Genomic DNA, 12778 nt, shown 5'->3' on the forward strand with positions numbered 1-12778 from the left:
CAAAATCAACCCTCTTAAAAATTATAATGCCGCAGAGTCTGCGCCATGAGCTCCCCTGGTGGGCACCCCTGCCTTTCAATAGCCTGTGTGTATGGCATGGCAGGCATAGTAAACTTTTTTTTTTTTGCCTGAAACAAACAGTTGAATATCTTCTTCACAGTTTGATTTCGGTATTGGTGAATCAGAAACATTTTTCCAGTCATTGAGATCAATGTAAGATTCTGCATGAAACTTAACAATAAGAATGTGGAAAATTTGTCTTTTGGGAGTCTATTTTGCTAAACACTACGAGCTTCTAAAATCCAACAGGCTGCCAATAGGGAAGTTGCAACCTATTAAATGTTCATATTTTGGCTATTGGATATTGTTAATTGAACCTCGAAACTAAAAAATTCACCATCGCCGAATTTTAAAACACCGTGGTTGATTTTTAATGAATTTTTAAAAATCCACGCTCAAAAGTACGCTCTTCTGAAACGTCACGAGCCTACGTCACAGGGCGCGAATGGGCAGCCTTCCGCCGAAGATCCCTTGTTTTCGCTAGGAACATTTTGAGCGCGCTGATATTTTTATTTTTTAGAAATTCAATAATCCTTTTGAACACACTATGGAGGCCGGATTCGTTAAAGCACAATCTAAATAATCTTCCTCAAGTAACACCAATGAGATATTCGAATATTTTCGAGAGGATGAGAGGTTTAATGTTCCAGAAATGCGAGGAGTTAAATGCGAGGAGAAAGCCTTTTACGTTTCGTCTTCGAAGTCGAATGCGTGACCTTCGCTTCTCCCCTATCGGCAGAGGGGATGACGTCACTTCCTATGCCATTTGACGTCACAAGAGCTTGAACTTTAAAAATTAATTTTAAAAAAACTACTTATCGTATCGCAAATTTTTTTTCACCTATGATGTTCATACATGTTACTCTATCATATAAAAATAAAATGGAAAAATCGAAAACTTCCCTATTCACGGAGGTGCTGTTCCAAGTCTGTCAGCATTGTAATAAATTAATTTTTAGGACATACGAAAACACTGTTTCTTTGGATTGCGGGATCTATTTTACACTTCAACTCAGTTTAGAAATATCTAGTTGCAGTGATTTTGAACAACTGCCGAGCCAATCTGCACATAAAGGGTAACTATGATTGCAAACTAGATTAAAGCATTAACTTTGACAACTTATATTGCAAGAATTATTAAATTTTCAGAAGGAGATTCCACTGAAACACATAAACGTTGAATTCGATTAGTACAAGTTAGCCATAGAACATGAGACATTTTGTTAGGCTTTGGCTCTTGCCAGGGCAGAGTTTCATGCTAGTATAAATAAAGAAAAATCTTTTTAGGTATATAAATGAGGAATAAGCTTAAAAGTTTTATAAAAAACAATAAGTGGATATTAGTCAACTGAAGAATGGCAAATATGTAACTGGTATTGGTACCGAAGGCAACGATTTACCTTAGTTTATAGGAGTAGGGTATGACACAACGTCATTTCGAAGAACGGAGTCTTATAGTTCTTTTTGTTTTTAAATTTCTTCTTCTCCGAGTATAGAACCTGATTGCCACCTCTTCTTCTATCTGATATCTTCGATGTCATATCAATCATTTCTGATTGACCACCGTTTGGCATCAGAATGAACTCTGATATTGATTGGATGTTATGGTTGCTCTGAAATGACCTTGACAGACAGTAACACACAGACGAAATTTGCTCATTTATTACATCAATTATAACTATTATAACAATGACATCAAAGTTAATGGTATGAACACATTTTGCTTTGGCATTGATACCAAATATTATATTAATAAGGTTTACAACTAAGGTCCAAACTTGTTATACAACTATAAAACTTAGTGTATAACTGTTTTGTCTATTCGAAGGCAGTGGTTCACCTTTGCACACTCTTTTATCTATTATCTTCCAATCACCATTCTCCCGAACGGGACTTATATGTTCTAATTAGCATCAGCATAACCTCTCTCATGAGTTTTAAACGTAAAAAGAAAAAACATTTTGATTTAATTCCCTGAATCACACTATTTCACTATTTATTTCACTTTTTCCTGGTTACTCTTTTTTTTTTGTCTATCTACTCCGAAAATATTACTCATGAGCATGGTTTTTGTTTATCATTACGACATCATGTTTTCATAAGGAAAATATCTGTTTCGTGGGTTAGGATATGTCTCTAAATCCCCTCCCCCTCCAGCATAACGCCCCTTGTATCACAACTTTAATCACTAATTCATGCTCAATTTAATAACATAGAGCTTTGTCTGAAAAGAAAACACTACTTTTCTCCTACGAACCTTCTTTTTTATTTCTATCAGATATATTTTTTTTTATATCCAAGTCGGCAAGAAAGACCCTCCAGTCTATGAGGAAATGTGAACACCATTAAATTAAATAAATAAATAAATTCTTCATGTATTCGCGTGTAGCATTTTTCCAAAACAAATTTCAGCAAATACATTTTCTTTTACTGAAAACATAGCTTCTTATGTTTATCTTAATTACAGAGAAATTGGTGATTTAAGCAAAGGGAAAATTTTACCAACCAAAGATGGATTGGCAGTGTGGATTCAAGACGAAGTGACCTTTTACGATTTTAACTATAACCCAGTATGGACTGTTTCAACTGAACCTCATTCCAACAAAAAGTAATGAAATTATTATTATTATTATTAGTATTGTTTCTGTAAAAATGAGATTTTTCGAAAAATAATTTTGTTGTGACTTATGAATATTTTATAATTTTTTAGCCGATTTCTTCTTTACGGAAAATTTCACACTGTTGGGAGACAGCTTGCGCTTTTTAGCAGCGACCTTAATTCCCGGTTTTTGGTAAGTTGTTTTAATTGACTAGTTACCTTCCTTGTAGTTGGTGCAACTGAAATTAATTTGCTTATAACGTTTATTAAAAGCATCTGATATACTGCAGCATCACGGGAAATTACTTAAGTTATAATACAACAGAGAACGAACTCAAATAAAATGTTTTTTTTTTTAATTATCTAAATATAAATTATATGGACGTATTTAGAAAAATACTCTCATAACTCCTGTTTCATTCAGACAAAATTAATATAAAAGGATAACAATTCGCCTCATTGTAAATAATTTCCCATTAATTCTTCAAATCAACTTCAGAAATATCCAGAAGAATATGTATAGAAATATTCAGCTCTGTTTGAAACTGTTTTTTACGCATGCATGCAGGCCCGTCATTTAGGGGCTCGTGAGAGGGGCAATTCCCCCCTGACTTTCAGATATTAAGGGGGTGGGATGATTTTTTTTTTTTTCTTTTTTACATTTTTATGCATTGAGTACGTACCCTTTGAACCCCTCTGGAAAAAATACGAAACGACTGGCCTGCATGAATGTTTTGTCGGTTTTTTATGCACGTATCATAAAAATTTGGATTGATTTATATCGGCCATAAATAAAAACTTGCCCATCGAACGCCTATGTGTTTATGAGTGAGCTTTCGAAATTTGCTTGATATTTTATTTTGGCTTTGTTAGCTTTTTTTTTCTTTCGTTATTATACACTTACCCGACGAGCGATTTAGCAGTGGGTTCACTCTTATTATTTTATCTTAATTGTATTTTCCTAACTGCTGACTAATTACTACAACATGCTTTTTGCTCTCCCCGTCCAAAAATTTTGCTTGAAAAAGAAGTTGTAGGTATACTCCCCATTTCGAAAACCGATATTTTTTTTTCAATCACTGCAAGAGTAAAAGCTCTGTTCTTTTTAGAACAACCAGGAGTGAGATAACGGCTGTCCATCTCTAAAACCAACGCAGAACATTATATATAACATCAATAGAACAAAAAACAGACAAGGTTAAAACATAGAAAAATGACAGAGATGAAGCCAGTACTCTTCAGCAACGGAAACTTCATCCTATGGTCGAAAGACCAAAAATTTTATACTAAAACTAAAAATAGGATGTCCAGTTCCGAAAAAATCAACATTCAAAATTACATTTGGCAAAGCGCACCATATGTGAAAAATGAATGCAGATTTCTAGAACTAAGACCTACAACTAAGTACTCGGGTTTCGTCTCGGACATTAGAAGCCAAGGCTATCCCCCCCCCCCATAATGTCTCTCCACCGTACCACCAGCAAAAATCAAAAGTCAGGGACATTATTGATAGTCATGGATTCTAATGTCCGAAACGAAACCCCAGTACTTAGTTTTAGGTCTTAGTTCTAGAAATCTGCATTCATTTTTCACATATGGTGCATTTTGCCCAATGTAATTCCTAATGTTGATTGTTTTGGAACTGGACATCCTATTTTTAGTTTTAGTATAAAATTTCTGGTCTTTCGACCATAGGATGAAGTTTCCGCTGCTGAAGAGTACTGGCTTCATCTCTGTCATTTTTCTATGTTTTAACCTTGTCTGTTTTTTGTTCTACTGATCGTTTATATTTACCTGGCTTATTTGTTTGGTTGCTTTGCGCATCTTTAGGCTTGTGGTTTATGGTATTCTAATTTTTTCCTCCCTGTTAATTATATATATATATATAATTAACAGTGGTTTGAGTCACTCTAGGCTTGAATTGCAATAAAGAGTTTTGGTTCATGATTAAAATTCTCTTCTGTACATACATCAAAAATTTATTTTTCATGTACTGAAACACTATTTTAGGCAACGAGGTTGGATATTGAGAACGGAAATACAACATGGACAAAATCCATTAAGAACACTGAGGCATCTGACGTATCTCACGTTGAAGGGAAGCAGAAAGATTTTGCCGTAGTAGTAATGAAGAAGGTAATTAAATTTTTCTTATTTCAGTAGTTCATAATAATAGTACGCTGCAGAAAAATAAATTTAAAAATATATTTTATGAGAAACAAAATGCATTTAATGTCCGCTACAGAGAAAATTCTCTGAATAAAAGCTTATGTATGTTTTTCAAACAGAAAAAATCGCTTAAAATTTTAAAACAGCAAAATATTATATGAAATTCGTTAATCAAAACAATGGAATGATTCACGGAATATGTAGCTTCATGGGTCGTATGCAATAACAGGGTGAAATTCTCTATTATTTATTTTGCAATTTAAATGGTTCACAGTCATGTACGCTTACATTTCGCAAAACAGGTCGCGCTTTCTTTTTTAGGGGCTATCTAAACAATATTTCAAACTATTGTTCATATAAAAAAATAAAAAAGTTCTCCATCTTACATTATAAGCTAGTTTCAATCGTTTGTTCAAATCAAATTTTAGGTCAAATTTGTGAAGGATTAAAGTTTCCTCGTAAGTGCTATCCTTTAGTTTTTGGGAATTTTAAAATTGAAAGAAAAATTGCTCAAAGCGGAAATAAAAAGAGCCTTCTGGGCAATATCTTTCGCATTTTCTTTTTTCGAATCGAATTACTTACTACCTCACAAGTTACACAAACCAACCGACTCTCTATCTCATAACGATACTTTCAATTTTAATTTTTGCAGTAATTATTGATTCATGTAACTTATTTTTGAGTCTGCACTTTGGTTTTAGCGATATTTAATATATACGTTAAACATTTGTTCATGTTTTATTTTTCCAAAATATTTTCGGGAAAGCAGGCTAACAAGAAATTTTTTTTTTTTAAATCCTTGTCTGAACCGAGTTCGTACTGCTCACAAAACTTAACTAAATGTGTTTCATTGCGTATATTTGCTTTTCATTAACCCAATGGAGTCAATGTCTAGGCTGATGCCTATGCCTACAAAACTCTTCCTATAATTCCCCACATAAGTTACTTTTTCCTTAAAAAATTGGGAAGACTAAGATACTTACTTTTAAAAAGGGGCTTCTCTATGAAACTCAGCCCAGTCGAGGTTATTCTCAAGTTAGTGAAATTTAAACTCGTATCTAAAAGTTTCACCAAACATAGTTCATTTTCACTATATTTTAAAAAACTTACTGTTGTAAAGGATACATTCTCATGCTTGAAAAATTAAAAGACCTCTTTTTATATCAAGTAATTCAAAACACAAATGTTGATGTAGAACAAAGTTTAAAAGTTGCACATTAATTAACTTTTAAGTCATAGGAAGGACACACATCTCGAACTTAAAAATCATAATTCCAAGAAATCAATTTTTGGAGTTAAACGAATTTCCTTCTTTTCTGTTGTCTTTTGAAAAAAAAAAAAAAAAAAACTGATGCCAGAAACAAGATCAAAAATTTGGTGGAACATGACTTATATGACTGACTTGATGGTTAATTTCAATGCTTTGAAGCATTATTTTGCAGCTTCACATTTTTTTTTTTTTTGCTTAAGAATAATTCTGCTTCTAGGTGAAAAATCAGGACGATATCACTACCGAAGCCGTAGCAAGAATAAATAGTGTGTCGACAACAATTGTTTCCTTTATAGCTAATGAAGAAATCAACTTTCATGTGCTGAATGGAACTGGTGACTCACTCGTGGAAGAAATTTCAATTATGGAGTTAGATGGAAAAGAAGATGGACTCATCATAGATAAAAAAGAAATTTTGGCACCAAATGGTAAGTAAAAAAAATGTTTAGATATTATTTGATGCACATTTATACAATGTTGCATCATATTTCATAAGTCAATACTTTAACCCTTTAGAATAGTGCTTTCACATGACCAGTAATTAACGCGATGACGCTAAAAATTAATTTCTCGAAAACTACCGATTCAAAAAACTGTATTTAAATTCTAAAACATAGTACAATATATGGAAATTAGTTTCATATATGTTCGATGTTTCTTCCATCTCTAGCTGTAATATGGCACAAACGAATAGTTACATTCTGCATCACTCACTGAAGGGTCGAAGTTTCAATGCTTTCAATAACTCTGAATCGTAGTTTTCAGGTCTTCAATGCTCTTGGTGGTTCTAGGGTAAACTTTATCTTTGATATAACTCCTTAAAAATGAATTGCAGGAGTTCAGGTCAGAAGAATAGGTTGCCCAATCGATCCTCATACTTCTGGATTTTGGGTACTCTAAAGCCAAAATTCGCTCATTAAAGTGCTCTTCAAGCAGATCAAACACTTCATTGGTACAATGAGGTGGTACGCCGTCCTGCACGGGCCAAGTGCTTTCGAAATTCGGCTCACTTTGAATTGCTGGAATGGGCTGATTTCTCAGCAACTCCATGTATCATTCAGAAGTGAGTCTGGTCATTGTCTTAAGCTTGAACTCAGTCGAAAACTTTCTTTGGGTCACCATTAGGCTGTTGTTGTTGTTGGAATAATACTTTCGAACCATGAAAATGCTCTCAAAAACGCTATATCACTCCATTTTCACTGAAAAATAACTCAATGAGATTGCAAAAAAGAAAAAAAAAAAAAAAAAAACCCCACCAATGCACTGAATTTTGCCACCAAGTTTGGAATTGATACGCCTAACAGTTTGAGAAATTGACATCTATTTCCAACGCGTTAATTTGTTAATTACTGGTCACCCTGTAGATAACCTTATGTTCTTTTTCTATAATGAAAAAAAAAACATTGGATTAAATTGCTACTAACAATTTTAAAATACATTTTAATTAAAAAATACTCCTAAATTTGCCTGCTGACCACAGACTGCCCCTAATATTTTTACATTTTCATGTTTAGTTAACATTATAACATTAATATGAAAATTGGTTGTAAGAAATTGCATGAAATTTTAAATTATTTTTGGAAAATTAGTGAAGAGGGTTAAAAAAAAGAAAAGAAAAAAAGTGACAGGGGAATTGGAAGCATAAAAAAAAACATTACGATCATAAATCGGGCAGAGCTGACTAATCAGTAATTGGCCAATTTGCTTATCGGTGCATCCCTAGAACCAACTATATCTATATATAGTTGCACACTTATATTAATATATATTTTCATTTTCCAGGCCCAATGCATGAATCAACCATTTTGGGTAAGTATTTCTAAGAGATGTTAATGCAGTTAAATTCAGTTGCATAATTAAACAAACGTTACTAAAATTTTTTATTTCATTTTTAGTGAATGTACAAGAAAGCGACAAAAGGCCTTTGACGATATTTGTAGTGCAAAAGTCGAAAGATAACCAAGTGAAAAAATCTAGTATTCGCAGTATTAGAATTGCCAACTGGGATTCATCTACAGAAGAATTCGATTGCATCACGAAATAAAACCGATTAATATTCATCAAATTTGATTATAAATATGTCACAATAAGTGAACAAATTTCAGAAAACTGTCAGACTTGTATATACATGTTTTCTTGTTCAAGAATGTCAGCCTAGTTCGTTCAAGAATGTCAGCCTAGTTCAAAAACTGCTTTTCACTGTTTTGTAACTTATAATTTTAAGTATACCCAACGTTTCAATGAAGTTTTCAGTATTTTATAGACATGTTAACATTTTAAAAAATAAAATACCCATGTTTTATGAATTTGGTCAAATTATTGTTCTTGGAATTCATATTTTAATTCTTTACTCTTTATGACAATCTTAAATATTGCAATAGATTCAACCATTACATTTTTTCAATCCTTAATGCACGGAAGTCCTTTTTTTTAAATCCATCCAATTTAAATACCTGTTTCTCTTCTAATTCATGAACGAAACCTTCATTACATCACTGGTTTGGGAATAAGTTCTGATCTTAGCTTTGTTGAGCATAAAAGATGCACTTTCATTCCAATGATCAATAATTCTCAAAAACGTTATAAATATGGATAGAGATGGGAACGTCAACTTCTTTTCCTGCCGCTAGTTAACATTGTAACCAATCACAACCAGTAATACCGTGGCTTAATTTTCAAGCAAGCTCACAGGAGCTCAGATCTCGCAATTAGGTTTTATGACTATTTTCTGAAGGTAAAGAAAATTCAAACTACGAGGTTAGATCTAGAAATAGGGTTCCCAAAGAGAGTTCCATCTGCACGAGAAGGTGCGAGGTGACAACCGGCAACACCGCTAAGCATGGCTGTTCCACCTTTAGAGCAGGAATTAAAATTCAGGGAGCAAGTCCAATCACTGACTTAGCAAAAGCTAACCCAAAGAGTCCAAGTAACGTGACTCGACAACGACGAATGGTTGGCATGTTTTGCGTGAAACAAGCGAAAGAAACCTGATTTCTTCCAATGTGTTGCTTTAAAATCTATCACATGACTTGGATTTCATGAAGGAAAGTTTTCACTCCCTCAATTTTATCTCTTCTCAATGGTTCCACCATTCTCACGACTCCCCAGTCTGTAACAGTTCAGTCTTGGCCCAGCAGCCGACCAAATTGGAGGTTCCCATTGTTTGTCCCTTCCCCCCAAAAGTGCATCCTGCCATATACTACACTCATGTCCAAAATTAAAGTCACAAATACAAAATCTGCGAAAATTAAAAAGTGATTTACTGTGATGCGAAAATTGGCACAGAGGTATATTACAATGGAAAAACAAACATAGAAACATAACATGGAAAATATTTTAATTGAGAATTAGGAAGCAGGGTATATCAAAAAGTATTAAAGTATGAATCAGAGGTAGAGCATTTATTTCAAGAAAACCTGTCTGATATGGAGAGTGATCAACATGCACTGCAATACAAGCTTCACAATGAGCTTTCATTCTGCTTATGAGGGTATCAATCAATGTTTAGGGCACCAAAGCCCGTTTTTCCAAAAGCATGGCTTTTAACTCTTGGAGGGTATTCGGAGGGGGGGGGGGTTACGGCGATTATGGGTGTAAATTCATGTCTTCTGATTAAATGTAATGTTGTAAAAAATAATTATTTTTTCATAAAACAGTGATTGCTTCAAAATCACTGAAAATAGGAGCATCAAAAGACAACAGAAACAATAGTACCGGGAGTTTAAATAGGAGTAAGAAAATTCATAGCTTATAAAATGTCTGGTATCGCAGTTTAATTTAGATTGATTTGCATAACTTTCCAATTTAAATTAAAGTTACAAAAAAACTATTAAATTAACTTTAAAGCATTTTAACTGGAAACTTATGCAAGCCCCCCCCCCTCCTCCAAAAAAAGGTTACAAATTTAAGGAAAAGAAGTGGCTAGTTATGATATTTAGTATATTCCTTACCAAAAAAGTAATTACAATAACTAAAGAATTAAAGTCATGTTAAAAGAAGTAACTGTTAAAATTAAATATAAATTAAACAGATTTAAGGTAGCATATGTAGAAATAGCTTTCAACTTAATAGCTACAGGTACAAAAGGAAAGAAATCTTGAACACCGCATACAGTATTTGTTGTGCTCGATGTCAGCAAGATTTTTACTAAATGAGTTATTTATTGTTAAACTTCACGTAAGGAAAAGTCTTACACAAGTCAGTTCCTTCAACCCACTTAGTTTTACACCATTCAAAAAAAAAATCTTATTTCCCCCCAAAAATTTGTTTTTCAGAGTATGCAATTAAAATTGGAGAAAGAAAACAGTATTGATTAAATCAGAAAATTGCAAAAGTTGAGACTTTTGTATAGAGACTGCATAGCTAGCAAAGCATGCATGTGATAACAGTGTTGAGAAGTCACGTAACTGCCATTCAAATATTCTTCGATAAATCTCTATGGTTCAAACCAACTCTGAACACGATTTGAAATGGGAAAACTTGCTTTAACAGCTCTTGGATCACATTATTCACAGGGTTGCCAACCTTGCAGAAAGTTTCAGGAATATTTGTGGTGATTTTTAGGAACAGTTCAGTATTTTGTATAAAAATAGTTAAAAATTAAAACCACTTAATTAAGTTTGTTTTTGGATTTGATAATCAGTTTAATTGCTTAAAAAAGCTCAGCTAGGAAATTTTGGAGCAAAATAACTTCTATGTGGAGTTTTGCTATTTTCGCAGCTCAATTCCTTAAGATGCAGAGTAGTCGGCAACATTTTTACCAGCATGCAGTGATGTGATTGCCATCTAAATTTCAGTGTTTATACACTTTACTATGTGGTCAGTTATCCTCAATATTTTACTAGTGTATCTTGGAAGTTAAACTCTTTCTTCATATAAATATTTTTTTAAATTCAAATTTTGGCAACCATACCAGATTTTTGTAAAACATGATCACTAGTGCACTGTACATAGATTTTGCTTATCATACTTCAAACAAATTTAACTGCAGCTTAGTAAAACGAAATTAAGCATTTAAATTATAATTTAAATATTTTTCCATCAACAGCCAAACATTCACTTTAGGATAATTTTCCCATTAGCTGATTCAAGTATCTTAACACTTTTTTTTTGAGGAATAAAAGGCTAACAAATATATTTAAATGCATAAAATTTATTATCAAAATCTTTTTTTTTCAGAGCATGAAGATGAAATGAATGCTATCACTCGGTAAGCAATAGTTAAGGATATGAAATACCCATTGCCAATACACTCAAAAATTTCAAATTTTATTGCATATTTTAAGGATTAAAATTGAAAAGCTTCTTACAATACTTAAAAAGTAAGAAATGATCAAACTTTAAAAATATACATCATGCAAATCATGCATTTTGGCAGGTCAAATTAAACTACAGAATTTGTACAAAGGAATTCTTTTGAAATGGTTCAAACTACTCGTTTGCTTGCAAAAGGATTCATTCATGTTGAAATAGTTTTTCACATTAAATATATTTTTGGTTCACAGTGACTAATGACAAATTGTCAACTTCTAACAAAGTATAAATATTTACTGTTGTCAGTAGAACAAAAACCAGGAACAGAAGAGAATCATGATTTCAGAGTTTCTTATAATTTACTTCTTATGCTACCATAAACTGATATACCACAAACTGCTACCACAATCAAAGACTCTCTATAATATTGTAGGATTGGATTTAAAAACGTAGAGGTTGAAATTGAAGGAAAACTTTTTTTTGTAGAGTCATCTGAAAGAGGATTGTGAAGCAAGCTAAGATCCATCCTGGGATGACATGCCAAGCAACAAATTCACCAATATATGGTTGTACTTATTTGTTGCTCAAAGGAAAGAACAGCAACCCCTCATTGTATAGCTTATTCAGGAGTAACACTTTTCTTTGTCTCCCAAGAATTCGATATGTGTGAGAGAGTGCTTTAAATTTAAGAAAACTTAAGTAAAAATATTGTACTTCTCGAAGAAAAGTCGTCTTTTTTTCTGACAAAACTGGTATGTTTTCTATTTATCTAAATTTGCTGCTGTTTAAGCTGAAATTTAGAATTTTTCTTTCACTGAAAATATTAAAATGAAAATATTTTACAATATTTTTTTTAAAACTTAGAACAACAATAGGTAATGCATTTTCTTTGCTTTTGTTTGCATTAAGAAAATTGTCTTATGTAGATAGTATACACAACTGTTTGTATGTACGGACATTAATTTGTATGTTAAATGAATTGTCACATTTCATGACCAGTTATATTGCGCTTTTGGCTATATTGTGCTTTTTTGTCATCTGCTGACAAGTGCGATATAACAAGAAGTTCCTGTAACATGAAATAAATAGTTACTAATTTGCACAAACTGTTACACACTTGAGTAAAGAAGTAAAGGCATAACATGACAATCATTTTATAATTTTCCAACCTTTCATTTTTAACCTGTACTAACAGGTATTAAACAAAATTTTACTTAGAAGTGTTTAAAGATGAAACTGGAAACAGTTCATTTTTTTAGTGTAACTTTATCAATATACGATTTTGCACTAAAATACATTTTTTAGACTTTATATTTCTGTAAAAAATAAACAATTGTAGCATCAAACTTAGAAAAATGAACAACGCAATGTATGAAAACAGTAGCGGTTCTATAAGATTAAAATCATCCAAACAATTTTTTATGAAA

At 32.5% G+C, this 12778-nt stretch overlaps 1 protein-coding gene across 1 annotated transcript in view; it reads left to right on the forward strand.

Moving 5' to 3' along the window:
* Positions 1 to 8404, forward strand: part of LOC129218363 (uncharacterized) — a 79225-nt gene extending 70821 nt beyond the window's left edge. The window contains exons 5-10 of the mRNA XM_054852605.1: positions 2528 to 2668; positions 2771 to 2852; positions 4670 to 4795; positions 6316 to 6526; positions 7881 to 7907; positions 7994 to 8404. Of these exons, the coding sequence (XP_054708580.1) occupies positions 2528 to 2668; positions 2771 to 2852; positions 4670 to 4795; positions 6316 to 6526; positions 7881 to 7907; positions 7994 to 8142 (736 nt within the window). The 3' untranslated portion in view covers positions 8143 to 8404. The remainder of the gene's footprint in view (positions 1 to 2527; positions 2669 to 2770; positions 2853 to 4669; positions 4796 to 6315; positions 6527 to 7880; positions 7908 to 7993) is intronic.
* The last annotated feature ends 4374 nt before the right edge of the window (positions 8405 to 12778 follow it).

This window comes from Uloborus diversus, chromosome 3 (assembly GCF_026930045.1).
Source record: "Uloborus diversus isolate 005 chromosome 3, Udiv.v.3.1, whole genome shotgun sequence".
NCBI classification, from domain to species: domain Eukaryota; kingdom Metazoa; phylum Arthropoda; class Arachnida; order Araneae; family Uloboridae; genus Uloborus; species Uloborus diversus.